Here is a 27,655-nt window from a genome sequence, read left to right as displayed (position 1 = left end):
ATTTTGGAATGAACAAAACTAAAATTTAAACAACAAATCAAACATTTATTTTTTATTACAATGCAACGCACCGCTTACGCAACACTTACACAACACAACACAACACAACACAACACAACACAACACAACACAACACAAAACATTTTCCATGCTAAGACAGGCACCGCCCCACATATTCTCCGTTCTTGGTTTTCCTGTTTGGTCTGCCCTCTTTACTTTGCCCCTTATCTGAGCATCATTCATTCCTCCTCCCTGATCCTATGCTTGGCTGTGGCCAGTATGGCTTGGCACCCTCCCATATTCGTCCTCAACTCCACGAAAGACAGTGCTCTCCAATGTTCACATTCTTTGTCTTCCTCAGCTATGAACAGAATGAGAAAGAGAGCGAGAGTGACAGACAGCCAAAGACAGGCAAACAGACAGAGATAGAGGGACAGAGGTAAAAGTAGAGAGAGAGAGAGAGAGAGAAAGAATACTGGCACTGCTCCCTGATACCTTGCCACCTCACGTGTTTGCATCTCACACATGCCAGGATATATTTCTGCATCCTATTCTGCTACAAAAGAGTTTGGATTGCAGGTTTCTGGCCAAATTACATAGTTTTAACCTCATGACCCATAGCGTCCCTGTTCAAGGCAAAAAAGGAGGCAACCAAGTATAGACACCGGTCAACGATGTGGTTAATGTAACTATATTTGACTCAACAATACAATTAGCTTGAGATAGAAATAGTTGTTTTCCGAATTAATTCTTTACAGTATTTGAACATCTCACCCACTACTGCTGTAGTCTTGTAAAACATCTTGCATTTCATCCAAAATGGTGTGTAGTCAAGTCATCTGTGTATACTTCTTTTTCTGGTATTTACAGTAAGTGTAACCCCAAGTCTCAGCCTGATGTTATCATTGTTCCCTGCAGAGGTCACTGTTGTGTGGTAGCTCTGTGCTACAGTAGGCATTCCTTTTCAGCAGCCCTCAACTTGATGCCTTAGTCCCAGAAAATGCTGTGACATTGAATGTCAGCCAAACAAGGATTACAAAGTTAATATTTCTTTTGCAAGGCTTTTCATTAAAAGACTTTATTACGAACATTGACAGCCTGTTGAAAGGAAAATGCCATAATATATATATATAATGATGCAGAGTAATTATTTTAATTTGCAAATGTTAATCTTGCACTACCAGCTACAAGTTAATATTCCAAATAAAGAATATTATGTACATATGTCCAAAGACATCTTACAGTTGTAAGATCAATTTCCCTCCTGAAGATGCACATTATGTTAATCACAAAATCCTCATATTTATGTATCTGGGAGGCGATTACAGCAAGCAATTATGAGTGGGCTTTATTCCCAAGTACACAAATTAGAAATCCCAAATGAGTTCCTCCCTAGCATTTGTTTGTGGCATTTAACTATAAAATCCCTGTTTATTGAACTCTAGCAGCACATATGTATCAACTCTCATAATTATGTACAGTACAAGGGCCCAGATGGTACAATCTTAACCAAGCTTGAATTGATATGGGAGTGGGAATAACTAGTGCATCCAAATCCTTTCAAGGACTTATGAAGAATGACATGAGTTGTTATTGTTGTTGGATGTGCATTTCATCCGTGTACTGACCCTGGCCTAAAGGTTCTCTAGCACAGTGGTTCCCAAACTTTTTAGCTCGATACCCAAAGGAGAAATTTGGTGTCTCCCCGGGACCCAAGCGTACAAAACTACATATGAATGATCCAATTAACCCCTATTTATTAGGGGAAATAGCCTATCTACAGTGTTTTGTACATTTATGGAACTTTTTTTGAATACATTTCTTTCCTGACAATGTGAAATATTTGTTTAAAGTTACATATTATTTACCTGTGACCCATAAAATATCACTTAACCTAAAAGTATATACCGGTATATATAAAAATCACAATATCATCATGTACACATTTTAAAGTGTACAGTGCACTAACTAACTGACACGTTCACTGCTGTAAATGGTGCATTTATATAGCGCTTTTATCCCAAGCGCTTGTCATATTGCATTACATTCACCCATTCACACACACATTCATACACCGATGGTGGAGGAAACCTAGGCACCAACCTGCACAGTGGTTCAGAGTCTTGCTCAAGGACACATCGACACTAACTCTGTGGGAGCCCGGCCTGGGATCGAACTGGGAACCTCACGGTTGCCATCCGGCCGCTATACCGGCCACTCTACCCCTGAGCCACTGCCGCCCCGATTCAGTTACTATGGCCTATGGCCATTCACTGCACTGTAAAGTCTAGAGAGTTCATTTAACTCTGGATCTTACTGTGTGTATGCTATTAGTGCATTATATTTGCCTGAATGAATGAATGAATGCCTGTTGAAATGGTATCTTCTTTATAATTTATTTGTCATGTCAATATATTTATAAATGAATATAAAAAACAACGTAGCTTTGTAATAGGATATTTGGGTTCTCTCTATAAGAAAGTCCTTGCAAATTGTACAACCATTTCTGACCTGGTACAAATGTAATGGGGTTTAGCCAAATCTAAGAAAACAACTGAACAAAATGTTAAGCAGTTTTTTTTAACAATGACTGTGAAACTCATATAAATAAACGGACAGGGTGTCCTAGTACTTCACACAATTTAGTTTCTGACCCCAAAAAGGTTCCCATGGCAGAAAAACAGTGATATCTAACATTATGTAGTACCGTACATCAAGTGTTTTTTTTTACTACTGCCTGTGAATTTGTCCCCGAAGAAGTGCAAATAAACATATTTTCTAACACCCGTCTGCAGAATGGACTAGCTAATAAAGATTGCTTGAATACTTTATTAACAGTTTGCAAAAAGCTAACTATTCAAAGGTAAATTGGCTCAAATGATTGGGTGTATACTAGCTGCCACAGTGCCTTTGATGGATATAATGTAGAACTGCTCAACCACTTAAATCCTTTAAACTTTGTTGACCAGGATCCTCCAGGGGTCTGTACTTGGTCCTCACTTTTTCTCCCTCTACACCAAAAAATAGCTGATCTACAAGCTTGTTTGTGAGCTTGTAGATCTGCTATTTACAGACAGATGTTCTTCTGTTTTTGCTGGAAGTTGGCCTATGATGACATGCCCAGAATAGGGATGCTAGGGTTCATATGGTTAATGTATTGCTTTACATGAATCTGCACTTCCATCTCAGCACAACAGGCACATTTATAGGATGGAAATAATGCCACAAACACCACAACCATGCTCCTACACTAGTGTGTAGTCCAGCAGAGCCGATTGCCTGATTCCAAAGGACATTGCATCTCATTTCTCGTCACTTGTCTCCTAAATTCCTAAAGGTACAATTAGCATTTTGTTTGATGAAATGTTGAAAGGCTCATAGATTGATATTTGCAAAACTGCAGCAAGATGTTTTTTTTTTTTTTCAAATGCAAATTCTGACATTTATTAACTTTTATCACGGATACTATGTTTATGGATTGTAAAACTCTGCATACAGTTAATGGGAATAAAGTAAAAATTACAATGTTTAAACACAATCACTGTGGCGAACTGGCGAGTGTATAATTTAGTGTTGTGTGGCAGTGAAATGTTTTACGGGCTCTGATTTACGTCCTGTGCATGGCATTTCTAATGAGAGCGACCAACATTGCAGTAAGCCCCCATTCCAGGAAACTACATTTACAGCAGATCTTTCTTTTTTTTCCCCCTCTAGAGTGTTTTTCCCTTGTGAAATAATGTCAGCACTTTCCCACCTTCAAAGTCCTTTTGTTTCCAGATCTATTAACAATTCTAATTGTACAGGAACACTTGTTAAGTAAGGCTGGTAAATAAAGCAGGAAACGCATTATTTCCTTTTAGTGCAGATTAAAGGTACAGGCTATGCTGGGCTGAAACACATTAATGAGGTTTTAAATAAAAATGCTGGCAGGGAATTTACACCGCTGACTGGTTTAACTGCAGTAAGCAGTTGATTTTCCTTGATGTTAAAGGGGAACATTATTTCACCCACTAATGAAAAAATACATCTTTCCACCCTCCTATCTGTTAATTAACGTGTTTGTGTTAAGGGATCTTCAAAAAGGGATACAATCGCTTTCAATCTGATTAAAGTAAGTGATACATAATAGGGAGGTTGTTTTCCTTGGGTCCTTCTGTTAATTGAATAGCTTTGTATGGCCTGGAATGTTTTTCCTAGTCACAACAATTTGCCTGGACCTGGCTACTCGGGATGCCTCTATCTTAATTACGGATCGTTTTCCAAAAGGCGGTTCAATTTCCTCTACAGGACAGTTTCTGTTAACTGCTATTTTTAAGGCCAATAACAACGTCAAAGCTTGGGTATGATTAAAGCAATTAAAGTTTCCCTTTGTTTTCTGAGCACAGCGAGATAGGCCAGCATGTTTGTACAGCATTTATTAAACATTTACTAAATGGAATTGAATCTGTCATCGATTAAGTTTTCTGAGACAATTACCTTTTAGCATGGCAAACACTGTTTCACTCAGCCAATGTCTCACAGCTTGGCTGTGATTAGCCAGTTGATTTCATCAAACCAAACTGAAATCCTCCAGCAAAGAGAGAGAGAGAGAGAGAGAGAGAGAAACAGAGTGAGAGAGAGAGAGAGAGAGAGAGAGAGAGAGAGAGAGAGAGGAAGTGGCTTAAGCATAATTTTACCATCGGAATTTCTCAATTAGCATACCACATTTTCTCCATTAGATAAACTGCCTTTAGAGAGCCGGCTGGTTTAATCTGTTTAATGTCCATGTAAACTATAATCTCCTGATTCTAAAAAGAAATCCCTTAAGGACATCATTCACATGCACTTCATAAGACAGTTTTGTGAAAGACATGATCAAGTGCAGCTTTTAAAGTGGGATGGAATGGTGATGAGATGTTATGCCTATCATGACAGTTTTTTTTTTTTCTCTTTCTTGCGGCACATGGAATCGGATCATGCAAGTTATGGTTTCACTTGCTTGCGTTTAGCTAGTCAGAAATAATTACACTTTTCCTTAACTTTTCCTCATCGAAAATAGAAACATAAAAAAATGGCACCATTGCAGGTTGTGTACATTAGGGATGGGACGACACGCTTATACGATTATCGTTTATCGTGATAAAAACCACTCACGATAATCGTATCGTGGAAATTACATTTATCGTGATATCGTCCTCCATCATGCACTGGGATCAATTCACCTTTTATTTGCCGAGCTGCATATCCGGTACCACTTACAGTCTATAATTGGTAAAGGGTACTTATAATATACGTATTACGTACTTGATACAGTCTTTTTTTCATTCTATCAAATGTCTTTGCCAAAACATATTCGATCTACAAGCTCACAGCGCGTCTCGTTGTGATGCGTTGTGAGCATGTAGATCTGCTATTTTTTTGGCAAATGTTCCGCCCCAGGATAATGGATTTTGATTATCGTGATAATATCGTAAATCGCGATTTCTTTTGTCACAATAATCGTGGTATGACATTTTCATATCGTCCCATCCCTAGTGTTCATACTGTAGGTCTGTCAGGTTCCTCACTCTTCCTCTGAGTGCTTGTAGGAGTGTCATGACAACAGGCTGTTGTCTCTGAAGTCGTATGTCATATTAAGTCACCGTATCTCCAATGATGGCAGCTGCTGTTCTCTGAAGGATAGTTTGGGGGAGATATGCCGACGCAACATGATGTATGAATCAAACTTTCATTTCAGATTGAATCAGGATGGAATAAGGTGGGGAAGGGATGCCATAACGCTGTGTGTAAATGCACATCGCTGCCAATCATAACTGTGTTGTTGGGCTGTTAGTGCATATGGATATAGGAATCAAGCTTTGTTGTTATCCTATTGAACGATGAGCGCCTGTGAAATCAGACCGTTTACATGCATATCATTGCCCTCCATCATGCATTGCGCGTTGTATGAATTAAGGCCTGCAAGCACAGGCTCATTCTCCTTGCATCACGCCAAGAGTCACTCCATTGATTACCCTTCCCCGCACCCAGGAAATGGCTCATGCATCTCGTGTACATTATAACAAATGTTCTCTTTGCATTACAATTGAATTGTGATTGTTATGTTCAATCAATGGGGAAAGGTCACGGGATCGCTCCTGCCAGCGCTTTAATGGAGAAGTCGATGGGGATTCATTTTAATCACTGCGGCTGTGGCAGAATGAGCACAACACTGAGAGACTGTCAATGGCCCGGTAATTACCGCTGTTTATACAGGTTTCTGCTATAGCAATTTAGATATCCACAAATCTCTCTGTTTCTCTCGCCCTGGTTATATTGGAAGCTGCGTGGCATCAAATGAAGTACTGGAGGTTGTGGTCCATGACTGCTCTAATTGTGGGTCTATCTGTGAGGCTGGCTCTTTGAAAATGAAATGAGCTCTATTCGCTCCTCTTTTGAGGAGTTATATTACCAGAGGGCTCATATTTTACATAAGAGTGTGTGTGTGTGTGTGTGTGTGTGCGCGCGTGTGTGCACGCGCACGTGTGTGTGTGTGTGTGTGTGTGTGTGAGAGAGAGAGAGAGAGAGAGAAGGTGCATTATGTTGGCTCAGCTGAAAAGGCAGGTTTGTCTCTATCAAAGTTGTCTAAGGAGAAGAGAGGTTGAGAATGTCTATTGTCCATATTTACTGTAAACTTCAATACACTACATCATAGACCTTGAACCACCTTGATTATACAAAAGGGGGGAAAGAAACGTATAACTCACTCCCATTCCACCTACACCTACTGTACGTAATTACCCATATAATGGCGTGATGTCATTGTTGCTGTGTCTGAAAGGGGTATCGTATAACTTGCTTTGCTATGAAATATGCAAAGGTTGAGAACTAAGAGGTAGTGGTGGACTTCATGGCAGTGCCTATTGAACTATGATACTTGGCCCTGTCTCAGACTTACAGTACCATAGGCTACAGTACCTTACTTCATTTCCTTTGGTTGTTTTTTGCACTACGCAATTACCAAACTCTGGTTGTAGTTGTATTAATTGATGGATGAAGCATTTGCAATACCACTTTGTAAAGCAAAAAGTGTTTTCTAAGATTAGGTTTAGGTTACACATTTGCTTTAGGATAGCGACTGAAAGTTTCTTTTGGTATTAGTCAGTGCTGGCCCCAATTAGAAAGGCTAGAGAAACTTTCACAAAAATACTCAATAACCTAACCCTTGCCCACAAATATGTTCTAAATTACTTTTGAAAACAGCCAATCTACAGTACAAGCCCACAACGTGTAACAATGTGATGCGTTGTGAGCTTGTAACTTGAACATTTTTGAAAACATGTTTGAGATGTTTAAATATTTTCCCCACCTATAATGACATGTCCAAAATTGGGATGCCAGGGTTAAAGTTGTTAATTAACTAACGATAGCTCAAACTAAAGCGCCGTGGCCTATGGAGAATAGTGTCACACACCCTCAACCATCAGTGTGCACCTTGACATCCCCCCTTCACCCCGACTGGCATGTTTGCATTGGCCGCTGTCTCAGGATAGATGGGGTCAAGGCAGTGTAACCTTGGAGAAACAAATATTCATGATCAATAAGTGCTTTATTCTGAGCATCTAAATGATTCTTATGTTTGTAGCTGCTTCTCTTCCCCTCATTAGCCCAAGTGAAAGAGTGGTTCGATGATTAATGGGGGCTAGGTAAAAGGACATTTTAAAAGACTACACAATATCACTGCTTTCAAATGTCATGTAATCATAGGTTAGGGGAGAGTGGTGGGCACAGAGAGCTAAGTGATGTTGCTGATAATGAATTGCCTCTGATATATAATACATCGTGAGTATGATTCTTTGTTCCAAGCTCAGTACACCAACTCTGTACAATTAAAGTTATTTATCTTTCTCGTTTTTTAAGTTCATCAATTATATTGTGATACACTTAATGTCCATAAGGGGATGATGTATGATTGGTCTAATTATTTCTTATTCACCATGCTTTCTAAAGCATATCAATTTTGTTAATACCATGTAATTAAAACACGTCAGTGCGCTACAAGTTACTGGCTGTATTAATGACTATGAAAATTATTTTAATTAAATAGCCAATTATAGAAAAATCCTAACCATGTGAATTGACATTTAAATGAATTCAATTTAAATTGCTTTTCAACATTGTTTTATCAAAGCTTTATGGGGTGAATAAATTATTACATCAAACAATATACTGTGTCATTGATCATACAGAAGTCTTGTCCCATATCCATACATTTTCAAATACTTTCCTGACGCCATACATCATATAGGGTGATTACATTTTGACAGTAGTCATTTGTTTGCAGCAATCTCATCAGCATATAGTGCATGCACTTTTATGAAAACTGTAAATGCATAAATTACTTACAGTAGTTGTCCATGTTTTCAAGCACATGTACTGTAGAATCTTGTGATATGATAATCTGCAACCATATGATAATCCAAAACTGGCCTAGAGCCCCTATTATGTGCATAATAAGCGAATATTTTTGGCTGAAAATAGCAGATCTACAAACTCCCAATACGTTGCGACGCATTTTGAGCTTGTAGATCGTCTATTTTTGGCGAGAGGACTTGATGTGGGGAAAGAAATAGGGGGCCAAGTATAGACCCATGCGGGACCCCGGTCAGTGAAGTATATAGGTTAGTTAAACATAATATGTTTTTAAACATGCATGTATCCATGTACTTACTTTTTTTGTAGCTGCGACATTTACTTAAAAAGTGGTCATGCTAGCTTTTTTCCTTACAATGTAAACTCCTGTGCAATACTCTACACAAAATTATTCAAAATCCCCAGCTAAATGGTAAATTACCAAATAAGTTTGTATATAATGTACAGTTTTATTTTACGGCCTAAAGCACACTATAATCATGCATGGAAACAATTGATGAATGGAATTAAAAGTGGACTTTGGAGAGGAACTTTCATGATCTTAAAACTGAAGTTAATGAAATCCCTCTTCCAAGTTTGTTCATTTAATGAATGAAATCATCAAATAGCACAATAACACTGTAGAGCATTGTATCTGTATAAACACTTAATTCTCGTGTTATGCTGTGTTTTCATAACTTGGGTCAGACACAGAGCCCACCCAGCATGCTGAAAGCCCTTTGTATCTGAAACATCATATGCATCCTGTGGTGCTCCCTAATACCTATTAGGCTACTCAAGCTCATATATTTTTCCTTTTTTCCCCCGCATAATGTTAATGAGAGTCATTTTTCAGACATTACAAGCCCAATGATTTGCAGTTAACCCATGCAAACATGAGAAATAGTGGGCAAACTATTGTGACATTCATTGTATATAATGAAATCTTAATATGGTGCATATTTAAGTGAAAGGTTAGCAACATAAAGGGCAAATGGATTGCCTGGCAATGAATTTTAAGCAGCTATTGATTTTACACTACAAGCTACCTCTTTCCCTGAATGATAATTTTGAAATGGCACACTGCTTATCTTAAAGCTGATCTGACACCCAACAGGAGTACACAGTGTTTAGACGAAGGCAGATAGTGTGGAAATAACACAGCCCTTGGTGTGTACTTTTCACTGAACTTCACGAGAATTATCCACTTGAACCCCAGCGTCTCCCTATTCTGGGGTGAACATTTGGCTTAAATAGCAGATGTACAAGGCAAGCTCACAGGGCTACACAACGTGACCCGTTGTGGATTTGAAGATTGGCTATTTTCTGCAAATATAATTATTGTAGAGGGGGAAAAGCATGTTCAAATTACAATACTGATGTGCAAACCACATGTAAGACATGCTGGACCAACGACCAGAGACAACAGTTAGATTATAATGGTAGATAGAATAGAAGAGAAAACAAAACAAAACACTATATTCCATGCAAAAATCATCCAATGAGTACAGAACAGTTCAGCAGTACAAAGAATGTGATACAGAGAGTGGGCTGGGATGGGGGTTTGGATCTGAATCTAGGTAGGGTTGGATTGGTGGGCGATATGTACAAAATCATATATCCCAATCTTTTTAAACAAAATTTACATAGATGTTGTGACCATAATATCAAATTGTGAAGATAAGATCATAAAAACATTTAATTTGTCAAAATTATAGAAAAAATGTGTGATCTACCAGTAAGACGCCCTAAGGGCGAGGTGCTGAAACAACAGAGACTGACACAATATGTCCATATATGGGCATTCCCAGTTTTAGCTTGACATCAGGGATTTCCATATATGGGCATAAAAGGGACAGAATTCATTTGCAAGTGTGACTCGCGTCGTGACAACCACACTGGTTATCATGAGACTGACACATGTCCATATGGGCATTCCCAGATATGGGCTTAATATTGATATTATTAATATTCAGGGATCTTGGCCATATATGGAGCGTGACATGAAAACCGCCACATCTTGTCCGTATCTTGTCTGTATCTTCCCTGTGAGTAACGCCTCAATGTCTATAGCTGCTGATCTGTTGTGACATCACATCGTTGTGACATCACATCGTTGTGACATCACATTCCATCCTTGTCCCTTGTATGGCAATTGTATGCCCATATATGGAGATCAGGGATTTCCATATATGTCTAGCTGACCTATGACATCACATTGTTGTGACATCACATCATTGTCCTTTGTATGCCCATATATGGAGATCCTTGATATCATCAATATTAAGCCCATAGCTTGGAATGCCCATATATGGATATATGTGTAGACCACATGAGTGGTCTATAACATAAGACATCTATGATGTCAGACGTCAGTCATATCCATATTTGGGAAAATATTGTGTCCACATTTTGTTCAACTTAAAGCAACTCGAATCACACTTGCAAATGAATAACGTCCTGTGCGAATTCCGTCAGGCGAGGTCGCTTTTCGCCCTTAGGGCGTCTTATTGGTATTGATATTAAGATAAAATAGCAGATAAGATCACAGCGTGTCACTTTGTGTATGTCTGCTTTTAAAAAAGACCCCCCCCCCCCCCACCTGCCTTTGATTGGTCTAACTACCTAGGATGGGTCTACCGAATTTCCGTTTCAGTGACACACGCTGAAGCTTGCCCTCCCGCGAAACAGACAGAGCCGGAGGAGGCGTCTACCTTTCGATGTCTATGTCATATCTGGAGGGCAATAGACTTACCCATGCTTGTAACCGCCTCTGAGTTGGCATACAGTATTGGTGAAAAGGTGGTTACTGGGGTGGAAGAGGTCCATCACAGTCTTGCTCTTTGTACTAAAGCTCTTTGTACTAGTGCTGTAAACCAGGTTTCTTCAACGTTTTCAGGCCAAGGACCCCTTAGTTGAGAGAGAGATGAAGCATGGACCCCCACAACCTTTTCATAGATTCCATATAGTTTCATTGTTTGACACCACAATCATCAGTGTATTTTGGATTCATGTCTATTTGTGTTTTCAGATATTCAACCACTTTAGCCGTCATTATCTTATAAACTTGACCTTTTACTCTGTACTTAGTCTGCTCTTTTTCCCCTCTACACCAAACCTCTTTGCCGAAAATAGCCGATCTTCAAGCTCACCCTCGCGGTTGTGAGCTTGTAGATCTACAAGCTCACCCTCGCAGTTGTGAGCTTGTAGATCTGATTTTTGGCTACAGTTCTCAGAATATGGACACTAGGGTTCAAGTTGTTAATATATAAAGGATTGGGAGATTTGGAGGACCCCCTGTAGTAACTCTGAGGACCCCCTAGGGGTCCAGGACCCCCTGTTGAAGACCCCTGCTGTAAACTGAGGACCATGATTGGTGGTAAATGACAACCAACAATCCTCTCAGCAGGGCAGAATACATGTTGCAACCTGATCAAATTATTGCCTTGGGAATACGACAAAAACAAGGCTTGAGGTATGTAATTGATAGAAAATGTGTACTTTTTTTGGGTGAACTACTCCTTTAACCATCATCCTAACGTCCCTATATATAGAAAATATTTGTATCCCCACCAAATTAGCTATAAATAGCACATCTCAAACAGGTTGCATTGTGAGCTTGTAGATTGGCCATTTTTGCTGCTTTTGTGCGAAACATGACCTATGAAATAAGCAAATAATAAGAAAAAAACGAAGAAAAAAAAAGAACCCACAAAAAGGATGGAATATGGAGATACAAGGTTTCTGTCTGACCGTGACAATATCTGAAAATCCACTCTGAAATTGAGACTTTGTGACTTCAATATCTAGCAGGGTCATAGCAGGGACTGAACACAATAAAACAGTTGTAGGAGTAAAGCTGTTCAACAGCTCAGTGCACTGTCTGGGGTGTAAAGTGCATGTACTGTAACTAAAGTTAACGCCATGCAGAGTGAGTGCAGAGACACTTTCAAAGGAAAGGTGTCTTTCATTTTATAGTTCCGAATTTTTGTGGGAGTTTCATAGCATTTTAATGGCTTTAAACAGTTGGTGATCCACAACTCCATATAAAGTTGGAAAACAGTTTTGTTCAACTGCAGCCTTTATGTGTTCAAAGCACTCGCAGCAAACAGAGATTTGATATGTAAACAATCTAAGAGTTTTGATTTCCTTCAGTTGGGAACAGTTCAGCTCCAGTACCTTTTTTTAACATTTTCAGTTTCATTACACTTTGACTGTGAAGTAATAGCCTAGTCTTTATTGCATATTACATAGCGTTTTTTCTGTGTTTGCCACTGGGACGTAGAAATGGATAAGACAGGAACATACAGTAGATTAGGGGTTCTCAACCTGTGGGCCGGGACCCCGTGGGGGTGATTTTTGGGGGGTTACCAGATGACAGTGAAATGACAATTTAAGGACCTTTAATACTTTTTTAATACCAAAAAGGTGACAGGTGCGTCGAGGAACAGACCAAACAAAGGTCCGACAAATTGAAAAAGAGAAAACCTCTCGCCACACTGTCTTCAAATGCAAGTGTTTTTATTGGTAAATCAACAACATTTTGGTCTTTTAGACCTTCATCAGGCTATCTTTATTGATAGTAAATGTTGACTCATCATCATGATTTTTGTACCATTCAAAACTTCATACTATTTGGCATTTTGCCCTTATTATATGATTGTTGTTGTTGCGACCCACGGTCGCAGTATACCATGAGAAATGTCGCAGCTTGTTCGTCCGTCCGTCCGTCCGTCCGTCCGTCCGTCCGTCTGTCCGTCAGTCAGTCAGTCAGTACACATTTGTACAGTCTATTGGTTCCCTCGTCACTGTAACATCACAGGTGACATCACAGGTGACATCACCTATGTAAACTCCATATATGGGTATCCCTTTTATGCCCATATGAATATCCCTGATGTCATCGATATATATATCACTGGCCAGATGGCAAAGGCATGGCCCATATCTGTGTTCAGATAGGGATCTCCATGTATGGGCATTAAATATATCGTATGTATATGGATACATATTGTTATTAATAAAGGATAAAATAAAATAAAAAGTCCACATATGGTCATTCCCAGAAACAAAATCCCTTTTATGCCCATATATGGAGATTTCTGATGTCATCAAACGCAAGGCCCTGCTTGGCTTTACTAATTAACATACGTTGTATGCCCATATATGGAGATCCCTGTCCCAATGTCATCAATATTAAGGACATATCTGGGAAAGCCCATATTTGTTAATGCCCATATATGGGCATGTTTTGACTTAACATTGTTGACTATCATGCAGGGGTCTCCATATATGGGTAACTGGTCCGATATACATCACTGGCCAGATGGCGAAGAATTGGTGCGACCACGCTCTTTAGGGTGAGGTCGCATGACGCCCTGAGGTAATGATTTATAATATGTTGAATGACATGATATTGTTGCACTGGTGTATTTATGGTGAACTTGCACTTGTTTATGATTGAATGTTCTCCTTTTAGTCAGTGGAGAGCTCCTATCACCTTAAATAAGTGATAGTGGGGGGGGGGGGGGGGGGGGGAGAAGTGGGACCCGATAGGTCCACCGCAGGTTAGGCAGCCTTTAAAAGATGGTCTCTCTCAAACTATAAAACTATAAAAACTGGTCAAACATTGGCCAAATTGTCAAATGATATGAGAAAGAGGCAAACATTTTGAAAATAGCTGATCTGCTATATTTTAACAATCTGTGGAACTGAGGGTTGGGGTCCCCAGTTCAAATATCATTATGTTGGGGGTTCACGTCACGGGCTGAAAAGGTTGAGAACTAACTGGCAGCATTGAAAAGATGACTTTCAAAATCTAATGTGTATTAGATTCCTGTGTGGTTGCATCACATTGTATTCCATACCCACTGTGTTGCTCAAATTCAGTAATAATCAGATTACCTTTCATTACTTTCATTCCAATGTTTATATAGAAGCTTCAATAATCTACTATACCAAATCTGAATAGTTACGCTATCATCTGCAATTGTGTTATTAATGCTTAATTCAACATTTAGTCGCATTACATTTTCTTGAAATATGTTTTTTGAATTTGAATGATTAAAAATGTTCAGAAGTATCTATAATCCGTCTACTACTTTATATTCAATAACTGCCACAGACTATATAAAGTAGCCTTACCCAATTACTGTAATCATGTTGCATGTAATCCAGTACTTCTCTGTGCTGTGGTTTGATAGAAAGACCAGGCTATAACTTTTTACCCATAAGTTGCAATAGTCTGAAAGTCCATTGATATCAGACATATTTCCATCATCAGTCTGAGCAGTGACTCACTATGCATGCTCAGTTAATAGCAGTGACTTTACACAACTCTGTCCAAATGCTTTATTAGTTTGATAACAAGGCCTTGGTGATTGGTCGAGGGGTTGTTTATTTAGTTCAGTCACATTAATGTTGACAGCATAAGTCTTAATTCATTTTTTTAATAAGCCTTTAGAGATCGAGGTACACCTTCTTTGGGGCAGCCTTGTTTAAACTTCATACTTTTCCCTTTGAATCGGAACACTTGTTTTACTGGACTATAGAACCCATTCCTGTTAAAAACGAGATAAAGCATATTAATAAACCTGAAGGCTAACACATTGGTTCTTAAAGTGGGGTCTGGGGACCCTCAGGGGTCGTCGAGGGAGTTCCAGGGGGTCCCCAGCTAAATGATATAGTTAAGAACCAAATGGACCCTAACAGGTCCATTTGGGCCAGGGTCCATTTGGTTCCATTTGTACACTCACAGAGTTAAATTAACATTGATTTTACATTATCAATTGGGGTCTCAGAGATACAGTAGAAATACCATTAAATGGGGGTCCGTAGCCTAGTGCATGTCAAACTGGGGGTCCTTGAATCCATTGTTTAATGGTTGAGAATTACTGCTATAAAGATCTTCTCTTCCTGGCATATCTTTTCAAGTGGGGTTCCGTGGTATAACAAGTGTCAATTTGGGGGTCCTTGACATGAAAAAGGTTTGAGAACCACTACTGTATAGAGAGAGGTACTGTACACCTTCTTTGGGGCATCCTTGTTTAAACTTCATATACTTTTTCCCCCTTTGAATCGGAACACTTGTTTTACCATTACTGTTAAAAAGGAGATATAATAGTAGACTATATAATTAATAGACCTGTAGGCTAACATTTCTGTAGCAGTCTCCTATCTGTTCTTCAAAGGCTTCCACTGTCCCCTAGCTCCTCCCTCCCTGTACCGTGTGACAACAACAACTCATCCACAGAGCGGAGCTGCACTTTTCAGCTCATTTTCCTCCTGTCATTCCTCTCTCCTCCTATCTTTGATCATTGTCCCGCCGCTCACAGCACCAAATCTCACTCAACACGTCTTTTCAGCATCTCTTTCTACTTCCCAACTTGTCAGAGAGGAGCTAAACTCCCGTGGATTTTTTCCCCCCCTCCTTCTCATTTTAGGGCTTCTCGACAAGTTTTTTTCTTTTTTGTAAGGACTGGGTTTTATACTTTGAACTTCGGCTACTCTCCGCTAATAGGTGACCACCATGGCCGTACCGGCTGCTTTGCTCCCACCAGTTCCCCTGATCCCACCGCCTCCGATCTCAACTCCCTGCGCGGCCACCACGTCGCCGCCGTCGACAACTTCTTCGCCGTCTCCATCCCTGTCCTCCCTAGGACCCCTGCCCGGACAGAACCTGTTCCGATCGGAGCTGCTCGCCGCCACGAGCAGCCCGGGCATCCCGACCCCGACGGGGACGCTGCCGCCCGGCAAGCCCGTCTACTCGACCCCGTCGCCCGTCGAGAACACCCCGCAGAACAACGAGTGCAAGATGGTCGAGCTGCGGGGCGCCAAGGTGGCGTCGTTCACCGTGGACGGCAGCGAGCTCATCTGCCTCCCGCAGGCGTTCGACCTGTTCCTCAAGCACCTGGTCGGCGGGCTGCACACGGTCTACACCAAGCTGAAGCGGCTGGAGATCACGCCGGTGGTGTGCAACGTGGAGCAGGTCCGCATCCTCCGGGGGCTCGGCGCCATCCAGCCCGGGGTCAACCGTTGTAAACTCATCTCCAGAAAGGACTTCGAGACGCTGTACAACGACTGCACCAACGCGAGGTGAGTGGAGACTCTCTCCGACGAGAGAGAGAGAGAGAGAAAGAGCGAGCGAGCGAGGGAGAGAGAGACCCATCTCTCTGAGATTGTGGATACTTACGCCCGGTGTCTGTCGTGCGTAATTTTAAAGGCACACATGCAAGAAAGGGGGAGACATTTTTCCTTTTTATTCAATCGACTGAAGAGATACGATTTGTTTACAGTAATGTTTTAGTAGGCCTACAGTGTGTGTGTGTGTGTGTGTGTGTGTGTGTGTGTGTGAGTGTGAATGTGTGTGTGTGTGAGACGCGCGCGCGTGTATGTGAGAGAACTTTTAACTTGTGTGTAAACATCCATGGATTTGTTTATAGTTGTCTATTGGATGGAATGTTGTCAGTGCGCAAAAAAAAAAAAAAAAACTTTTGGACTTTTGGAGAAGTTTTTCCACCTGCCTATAGGCCTAGCTCCTATTAGATAGTCTACTTGCTCAGGCCAAACATGAATCAATAATTTACAACTTAAATTAGTTTCAAATTGATGAATAAAGTCCAGGTCGGCCTACCTTTACAGCATACAATGTCAATTTGCAAACTTGTGTCTGGACCTAAAACTTGAAATCAAATTTATTTTAAAATATATGCCATGTTCCTTGCTCAAAAAAGGAAACTTTGCTAACAGTAGACAACATACAATTATTGTATTCATTCATTCATTCATTCATTCTGTCATTTAAAAAAAATATATATTTGCTTGATAGTTGAAAAACGTAACAATTTAAGATTTTGGGGGGTATTTTGTATTTTACAAAACAGAATAATAACAGATTAGGTACAGTTCTGTTAAAGTGTCATATTGGATATATGGAAGTAACACCTTATTCAAACAGCCATGGGTGAACATCCTTGGTTTTTAGTAACATTGTGGTCTTCTGCCTGCATTTGAGCAATACAGTATGCAAGTTGAAGTTAATGCATCGCCATGCTTTACTTAATGCAGGTTTTTAAGGCTGAACTGTAGGTGGGTTTTTGTGGAGTTGATTTAGGTGAAAATCAATATTTGATTAAAAGTCATTTTAGTGTCCTGTTGCTCATATGATTTGATGTATTGCTCAATCTCATAGCATGGGTTCAGCCTGGTCAAATATGCCATCTTATCTGTCATTGTGATTGATTTCATATTGATCTCCCATCCAGAAATGAGGTGGAAATGCAAATATGAACCCCACATTAGTGGAGAATAATATCAATTTAAAAAATGGTAGGCTGAGCTAAAAATGCAGCTTCCAACTAAACTGTATAATGTCAAATTGAAGTCAGTTCTGAGTTTTTAAGAACGTTTGTATATAATTTCATGCATGCAGTGCTTATTGCATGTACAATTACATGCACTCTTTGATGCACATACGCACGCGCGTGCACGCACACGCACACGCACATGCACACGCACACACACACGCACACACACACACACACACACACACATACATACATACATACATACATGTGCTTGCGTGCACGCCGCACGCACAGCATATATATACATACATACACACACACACACACACACACACACACACACACACACACACACACACACACACACAATGTGCGTGTTGTGTGTATGTAATTACCTTATATGTACCTTATTTGTCATTGTTATTAAGTCTTAATAAAAGCAAAAATCCAATCAAATAACGGCTGAAACAAGAAAAACAGGACAAAGTATTAGGCTAAATGTGTGTGTGACCTAATGGTATAAAGATATTTCTAGACTTCATCTTTCAAAATCTTTAGGATGAAATGTGGATGTGTTTTCAGATGCTTTTCATTCATGTGTATTTTGACACAATGCGAGCTTTCAAAAACAACAACTTAATTATTTTCATGTTTTGTCAGTCACACACAATTCCATCTACTGTTTGAAGAACTTATCTGTGCTCCTTCATTTACATGAAGTATCTAGACACCAACTGCCCCTAAACAAAACCCTGAGTGATATTTTGGACACTTACATACGAGTTATAATAGCTCTCACTATTTTGCAGTGTAGTCTTCCTTCATTTCTAGAAAGCCTAGGGCTGAGTGTGTGTACGGTGTCCCTCATCTCCAGCCTGGGGTGGGTTCTCCAGGTGACGGAGTGTGTGGTTGAACTCCCCGGGTTGTCAATGGGGGGATGGCCAGCGATGGGGTTAAAGGATAATGCAGTGCCTCACGTCGCTTTAATGACGCTAAAGTGCTGGGCTATTACGGGCACATGGAGAGGACTGTAATTGTCTCTGAAAGCAGCCAGGTTCTCCCGGTGTTGGGCTGAAATCAATCACTCAGACCCAGCCTGCCTGCTTGCCCGCCTGCCTGCCCGATCGCCTGCCTGCCTGCCTGCCTGCCTGTCTGCCTGCCTGCCATCCCATTTGGAGAATTACATCATGGAACAGTGAAGCATCCGCTGGATAAAAAGCTTCAGTTACTTGGAAAGAGTTGATTTTTTATTTGTGGGGATGTAATCTCTACTCCGCTTGTCAGTGAATTGCTGTTGACAAAATGATCAGGCTCTGTAAACAGGACACCAGTTGCCCCTGTGGGCTAAAAATGAGTTCCTTCTCATAAGCCGATGTTCCGTTTTGTACCAACTTATTGTTAGATAAAAGTATCTCGGTGCACCAGTTAACCCACTCAGGTTACACAACAGCAATCTGCTGCCTGAGACAGTTTAGCTTTTCATCTCACCCCAGAACCACAATGTCGTTTTACTCTTTTATACAGTGGCAGAGTGATAACAATGAGGTGAATAATACTCCTGTACAATGAGGTGAATAATACTCCTGTACAATGGGGTCTCACTATTTCACATGCTTTTCTTTTTTTTTTTTTTTTCTCCCTCTCTCAGGGTCTATTGTGTTAAAACAACACCACTCTCATTTTACACACAGTGTGAACATGAATGGCATCAATGCAGCATCGCTGCATCCCGCTGTTTTTTAGTTTTATGCAGACAATAACAGCTACTGGTCAAACTGTGTTTCCCTGTGCTTCCTAACGGGTCAAATCCTTTCTGCACATAAAATGTAACCAAATGTAAAGCTTTTCTTTAAACAGTTAAAAGAAAAACTATCTGCCTTTAAAGACGTAGACATTATGCAGGTGCACCTAAAAGTGAGATTTGAATATTTCCTCTTACCGCGAAGACGCGGTGGGTCTAACAAGAGACGCGGTAATTACAGTAATTATAGTTCACCTTTATGGATAGGAATATAATCATTCTCGGCCCCTTCACTTTCTTAAGGACTCTCAGGCCAGATTAGTGATGTACCCCCCCCCCCCCCCCCCCACACACACACACACACACACACACCCCTCACTCCCAGACTGGTCCGGGGTTCAGTAATCTCCCCCTGCATTATGACTCTGGCCCTCCAGGAGCCCTCTGTTCCAGCTACTTGTTTTTCTTTTCATTTTCCCTGTGGTGGGATGGTAGAAGGTTCTTATTGCCGTGTGACACTTGAACTCTGTGAAAGGTTATTATAACATGTGGGGTGGGGGCGGTGCGGGGGTGCAGAGATATCGCATATCTCTCATTGGTGTGCTTTTGTGGAGGCAGGCTATCCGGTGCTGGGCGCAAGAAAACGCTGCAGTTAATTGACAATCATTGTCTACCCCTGAAGGTTAACCACACGCCCCAGACAATGTCCCACCGCTGGGAATGGGACGGCTTTTTCACTTACGTGCCCTCCTTAAATAGATTTCCCCCCCACATAAGTCGCACAGAAGTTAGCGTGAAACGTAACGAGTGACACGTCACAGTATAGAGCGACTTAAGGGCTTGATGATGCACACACTGAATATAGCAGATCTAAAAGCTCACAGCTCGTCACAACACGATGTGAGCATGTAGATCAGCTATTTTCAGTACGGGACACTGGCGTGCAACGACGTATAAATCCGGCTTTATGATTTGGCGACATCGTATATCATAATCGATGCAGAAACGCGAGGGCGCGTGCTGCTATCAGAGTCATCACCTCGGTTGTGCTGGTTTCGGGGTGTTTATGCCTAAACACACATATTTGCAAACGATGGTAATTGTTTTGTTTAGCGCTCAGTGTGAGCTGCCACTGAGGGTGCCAGCTTGTCTCTCTCCCTCCTCTCCTCTGCTGAGCGCTCTTATAATATATTTGTTTTCTACAAGGCACGGATGTGTTTACAGGTACTCAGGGGAGATCTCTGGATTCCATTCAAATCATTCCCAGTCAGAGTGGGTGCTAGGATACCCCGTCACCCGGCAACCACATCCAAAAGGGAGCTCTGGCGATAATAACTTCAAAAACAGAGTGACAGATGCCTGATTAGAGAAAGAGAGAGAGAGAGAGCGAGAGAGAGAGAAAGACAGAGAGACAGACAAAAAGAAGAGAAATGGTATACAAAGCTGGTCTAAAATCCACATTTATTCAAGTACTTTCTTGGAAGTTAAATTGGTATTTAGTGTGTGTAGTTTCTGTATTAAAGGGGAGAAACATTTGAAGTTCTGCTTTCACATTTTTAATCCATCAGAAGGGTTCTGCTAAATTTGATTAGGTACAGTACATGTGCTCAAATCAACTGTGCAGTTGGCAGATGGCGACAAGGTGTTTTTCCAAACAAATAGTCTCCTTGAAAATAACAATTGCTTTATCGACTTGACATTCATTCGGTTGGAACAAGTGCAAATTAAAACAATTCTGTTATCAAGAATAATCTAGAAAATAACCCGATGCAAAAAGGTAACATAAATTTTCATTTTTGTTTCACAATTCACCTTTTTTACTTAAAAAAACAGTTTCTAAAAGCCAGAGACTTCACTGTTAAGGAGGCTTTGTTCAACACTGGCTACATCACCTGTACTTGTAGTTACTATTTGCATGGCAAAGAGGCCTGTATTGTTAATTTGCCTTGTCCAAGCTCCCATCTTATTTCTGGATGACCATCAGCAATAGTACTGTTAATGAATTTTGGCATACGTCTTAACAAATTAATTCAAATTAAAATCCTTTACTCAACATGAAGTGTTTCCACTGTAGTCGATAAAATCAAATGATCTCTTTTCAGCACCATAACCAACCATGAAAAAGAGATATTGTAGTACCAGGATTTAGCAGGTTTAAATCCATCTGTCAATTCAAATTATCAGTGATATTAAACTGGATTTGTTAAGTGATTTTTCCCTGTGGTTTTGCACCTGAGACTGATTGCCTGACAGGCCAGCAATGGATTTCAGGTCATTCTGATTTGCGAGTTCTTCTCTCCTCAGTCAAGTGCTGTGTAGCTTGTCTTTACACACGGCCTCCTTCACATTACAGCACATTTAGGGAGCATGGCAGAAGTCACTGGTGCTCGTACCAGGATGTTAAATGCTACTGACAGAAGTTAGAGGGAGCAGATGAGATTTCCTGATTGGAGAAGGAATGCAGGCCCTTGCCTGGCTCTGTCTAATATGGTCACGTAGAGAAATTGATTTTCCTCAGAAATTAATTAATTTTTCATATAGCCCAAAGCTGGAGTTTAAAAAGAGCGCACACTTGCTGGTTTCCTATTTTCCCCCCTTTTTTTAAAGAATTATTGCCTAATCATATTAATACTTTTGCCCCAAGGATGAAAAGATAATTGTACAAATGCATTTGGAAATATGTATCACTGAGTATTTATGATTAAATTATGCAAATAACTCCGCTCCCTTCCTTCGTGAGCCCAGATTGTCTAATTAGGATTGATATGGCGAATAGATGTTGGGGAATCTGAATACAAGCATGTCCAAAGAGCAGAAAATTGAAAATGACAAGGCTGGAATCCTTAAAAAGTGTGTAGTTTTTTTTCTCCTCTCCTCTGTCTAATTCAGCGTGGCTGTATCAGGAGTTAATTTTCCCCGGCTTCATTTCTCGTCTGAGCTGACAGGAAAAGGAATCCATCAGGGAAGCAATCTCAGATGGGATTCCACAAATTTCCTCCACTTGTTTTTTCTTTCGCTCTCTTCATTTTCGTGGTGGCTATCGGGGATGGATCTTCTCCTGAGTAAACATGCCAATGTTATTCCTGCAGTATCAGTGTTGTTGGAGGTCTCTGCCCAATACAAGGGACTCCTCCTTTAATAATTGCAGCATAATAAGAAAGGAATGTCATCAAACAAAAAGCGCCTTGTGCTTCAGGAATTTCAATGAAGCAATGCCCTTCACATAATTAAAATGTTTTATTTTTGAAAGTGACCAAAAAAAATACAATAAATTCACATTCCAGAGATTTGTCATCTTTGTGGTGTGGACTCTGTATAAGGCACAATAGTGAAAGAACATATCTCATATCATGTAGCTGGATAATTGCCTGGGTTATACATGACATGTGCTATGTAGGCATAAAAGGATGTTTAGGGATTTTTTGATCATCTCTTTTTATGGCAAGTGAATGCTGGAAAAGTAGGCTCCTGCAGAGGCTCTTGTCGGTTATATTAACGTTCCACGCTTTTAACACCATAATAGCCTGATATGGACCCAGCTAAAATGTCCACTAATGTCCCATATCCTTTTATAATCAGTCATTTTAATTAGTTTTTGTGCACAAATAAGCCTGTGTTCAATTTGACATACAACACAGAAACATATTGCACATAATGTATATATTGACACTGGGCTCAGGTACAGTTACATGTTATTCAACAACAGACCTGTTCCTTGTTGGACTCTGTGGTACACCACAGAGGAGAGACCAGGGAGGAAATGACATGGCTTTCCCTCTCTCTTCTTCTGTTGTTAGCTTCAGATGAACGCCACAGCTCAGGGCTGGCTCCAATGCCTCCAACAGTATCTATTAAAGGGCTGATTGTTATCTAATCTTTACCTGGCGCTAGCTGGAAAAGCCCTGAAGCTAATGACACTTGAGACTCGCAGCACATATTCTATGGCTGTTCAAAGCATCTGCTAAGTCAATACCTTCCGATGAAAAAAAAACAAGAAAAGCTAACCCCCAAAGCTATTTATAGTAATGCTGAATTCACTCAGACCCTAGAAACAGTTTATGAATTCAATTTTGGTGTATTGAATTATAGCTATCAATGTGCCTACAGTATTATGTCATAGGGATGATTTCCTGTCTGGGCAGCGGACTTGCGACAGCTCTGATCTGATCAGTTTGTGTTTGGTTTCTGACACAGTTATGCATCAATTACATTGCAAAGACAGATTGGAATTTAAGTGAATGGCCTAAATTGAATACTGTTGAAAGTTGAAACAATATTGGTTTATATGCGGACAGTGCAGAGAGTCAGTGCAGAGAGTCAGAGTCAAGTTTCAGTCAATGTCACTTTTCATTCAGTGTTTTCAGGGTCAGCTGAGTTTCAATAAATCTTTTAACACAAGTCTTCTTGTGCACTGTTATTGCTAATATTTCAGTTTCATATTGAAACTATAAAACAGTAGTAGAATGCTGGCTGTAGGGATGGGACGATAAGCGATATTATCTTTTATCGTGATAAAAAACACTCACGATAATCGTATCGTGGAGATTTAATTTATCGTGATATCGTCCTCCGTCGTGAACTGGGTTCAATTCACCTTTTATTTGCTGAGCTGCATATCTGGTACCACGTAAACCCTCTATAATTGGTAAAAGGTACTTATAATATACATATTTCTTTCACTCTCTAGTAGACGCGTTGTGAGCTTGTAGATGGGCTATTTATTTGGTAAATGTTCCGCCCCAGTATAATGGATTTTCTGTCAGTGTTGCGATTTCTTTGGTCACAATAATCGTGATATAAAAATGTCATATCGTCACATCCCTAGCTGGGTGTAATGGAAAAGATTGTACCTACATGTCCCTTCAAATGATGTAGTTATCCTCCACTGATTTAAAACCTCATTGATCCCATTGCTTGATTGATTGATTGATTGAAGAGTTTATTAGCAGTTTGCAATAGAAACAAGTACAGTTTCATGACAGCACAAATCACTGGTACAAGGTCAACTAAACGGAGATCCTAGTAAGCTTTACGGCTTATTTACACAGGAACCACTTACCGGTAAATGCAAGTTTTAAGATGGATATACAGTACTGTACAGATGTGCCATTTCAAAACCTCACACGTCCTGCCATTGGCAAGACAGTAGATTTTCAGGGGATTTGCAGAAAATGTAGATTGTAGATCAGCTATTTTTGCTAGTTTCTGCAAAGATAAGCTCTGTTCTCCATACATATTAGAAAAGTAAAACAGGGAAAGAAACCAGTGAAAAAAATACATTTGCTGGCCATTTTCTGGAAAAGAACAGTAAATATGGAAGAGTTGAAACGGCACATCTGTATATGTTTCTTTCCTCCAAATGAGCTAACGTGTGTCCTGCACCAAATAAGTACATCAGCCCTATCTATGCCTTTCTGTTTCTAGATGAAGGTTAACGGAATTTTGAAGGATGAACTAACAACTGTACTCTGTGTTAATTGTATTAGCGGGGGAGTTGCCCGGGAATTTTTCAATACAAAATCATTTCAGCTGTCAGCAGCATTTCAAACTGAATGAGCAGCAGCGAGGGCGACACACTGTAAAATGATAAGGTCTGCAATTCTGGCTGTTTTCCATAGAGATAGACACACCCAAAGCGGCTTCCTGACAGTATAACACACCTGTAGAGGTTATGAGTGGGGTATCCATATCACCAGGTCAACACATTTTCATCTAACACTGACATCTTTCTCTCGATCCCTTCCCCCCTCTCCCTTTCTCCCTCTCTCTCTCTCTCTCTCTCTCTGTCTCTCTTCCAGTGGCGTCAGTTCAGAAAAAGCTAAGGTATGGCAACATGACTGGATGCCTACACGCGCCTTCGCGTGTGTGCAAGACACCAGTCATGTTGCCATACCTTAGCAACAGGCATGATACATTTATTTCAGTACATTTTACTTTTCCCCCCGTTTCTACGGTTTCTTGGGCTATATGGCAGCCTGGAACGTTTGTTCAAGTGCAGCTAAACTTGGCATGTTAGTAAACGTGCCACAATTTACAATAATGAATTGCTCCCGTGCAGCCCACCTGCGGAACCTGGGAAAGTGGGAATATACCATTTTGTCAAGATGGGGAGAATAAAAGTGTGGGGAATAATTATAATACCTTGTTAAAGTGACCATTTTGTAAGATTTTGCACTTTATTTTACTGTAATCTAACAACATAATAACCAGCACAGATTGACAAAGAGACATTCATGGATTTATATTTAAAAGTAACTTTTATTTTCCCCCCTGGTATGACCCAGGGTATGGCAGCTGCATACCCCTGCCATACCCAATTGACGCCCCTGCTCTCTTCCTCTCTCTCCCGTTCTATGTCACTGTCTCTCTCGACCCCCCCCCCACCCCCCCCCCCCCTCACTCACTCCCACTCTAAGCCTAGTGAGAATATCAGTGGGAGTCTTTATTGGTTGCAGTGCTTGGGTTTCTCTCCTCCCAGACTCAAATGTCACCATCTCCCTGATGTTTCTTTAAAATCGCCTGTGCCACCACTTGCTGTGGCGCCCGGCTATTATTACCCTCCTCTTAAAGAGTGACAGTTGGGTCCTCAGAGACGTGACACAAAACTCTGTGGAGAGAGCAGTATAGTGCTGTGTCAACCCAACCGCTGCCGGCCAATCGGATGGCAGGAAAAGCACCGGCCAGCGTACATACACCTGCTGTGCTACGAGGTAGCAGAGAAGTCAGCAGTTAACACAATTGAAGTATGCATGTTGAAAAAAACGATGACAGCGATTACTTCTGCTTCACGGGCACTCTAATGCACTGGTTCCCAAACAGTGGGTCACTCACGACCCATTTGTGGGTCACGGACAATTTTATCATGGGTTTGTTTTTCATTATTATTATTTCAGAAACATTTTCAAAAAACATTCCCAAAAAAGCTACGTTTTCCATCATTAAATAAAAGAAAAATCTAAGAAATTCCATAAATTAGAAAACAAATGTTTAAGAAGTAGTGAAAATAGCCGATCTACAAGCTCACATCGTGGCGCGAAGCGACACGTTGTGAGCTTGTAGATCTGCTGTTTTCACTAGTTTGGGCTTGAGCTAAAAAGATTGGGAACCACTGTTCTAATGTCACGGTAACCTGACGTGGTCAAATGTAAACTATAAGCGAAAATATAGAGAAAACAATCACATTCATTCGCTGACAAAGGAGATGACATTTCTATGTGATAGGAGTCACTCTGAGCATGAGCTGAGGCTGTCTAGCTCTGCCCATGCGTGCGCTAATGCCTTGAAAGCAATGTGTTGTAACGGTTAGGAGCTGTTCTCCTAGCAAAGTCCACAGTAGTGCAGAAAATACAGTGAGACATGTTCTGATGGAAATAAACATGGTTATGATAATAAAGCACCTCTTGGCTGAAATGCTCTGTCCACATACATTAACCCTGTGTGACTTCCGCATTAGGAGCATTTGTGTGTGTGTGTGTGTGTGTGTGTGTGTGTGTGTGTGTGTGTGTGTGTGTGTGTGTGTGTGTGTGTGTGTGTGTGTGTGTGTGTGTGTGTGTGTGTGTGTGTGTGTGTGTGTGTGTGTGTGTGTGTGTGTGTGTGTGTGTGTGTGTGTGTGTGTGTGTGTGCGTGGGTGTGTATGTATCTCCGACTCAGTGAGGGGGTGAGCGAGAAAGGAAAGGAGACAGACAGACAGAGTGAGGGAGGGAGAGAGAGGGGGAGGGAGGGAGTGGGAGTGTGAAAGAGAGAGAGAGAGAGTAACCCTCATACAACTTCACATATGAATGGTCTTGTGTGAAAAGGAGGATGAATTGAGTCAAGCTGACATAGCATGCCAATAAGCTTTGTCTCATTTCCAATGCAGTATTCATTTGTGCCACAGAGAGATTTATTGCATGATTGACAATTATGAGAGGGTGACCTAGTTCTTTGTAATGGAACAAAAAATGGTTTTCATCAGTTGCCATTGGTGTCTTTTTGCATTGTGTGTGTGAGAAGCACCCCCTGGTAAAGAATAGGGACAGCCTCCGTGCAATGAGATACTTTTTTCCCTCCACCCGACTATTAGAAGTCGTGCGCTTTGCTAGTAATGGCTTCATATATTTTGCATAGAATCACATCATCCACTATGTCTGTTCCTCAGCAGAAAAAATGAATTTCCTACCCCATTAAGCAATGTGAGCTGTCCAAATGCATCACGTCCAAGTGACATTTTTACGAATGCTCTTCAATCTCCAACTTTGGT

At 40.7% G+C, this 27,655-nt stretch overlaps 1 protein-coding gene across 1 annotated transcript in view; it reads left to right on the top strand.

The window, feature by feature from the left end:
- Positions 1–15,706: 15,706 nt before the first annotated feature.
- Positions 15,707–27,655, top strand: part of dachd (dachshund d) — a 154,382-nt gene continuing 142,433 nt past the window's right edge. Inside the window, exon 1 of the mRNA XM_080753412.1 lies at positions 15,707–16,464. Within this exon, the coding sequence (XP_080609538.1) occupies positions 15,899–16,464 (566 nt within the window). The 5' untranslated portion in view covers positions 15,707–15,898. The remainder of the gene's footprint in view (positions 16,465–27,655) is intronic.

This window comes from Nannobrachium achirus (assembly GCF_963921795.1).
Source record: "Nannobrachium achirus genome assembly, chromosome: 22".
NCBI classification, from domain to species: Eukaryota; Metazoa; Chordata; class Actinopteri; order Myctophiformes; family Myctophidae; genus Nannobrachium; species Nannobrachium achirus.
The sequence above is the reverse complement of the archived record's forward strand: the minus strand, read 5'-3'. Positions and strand labels throughout refer to the sequence as shown.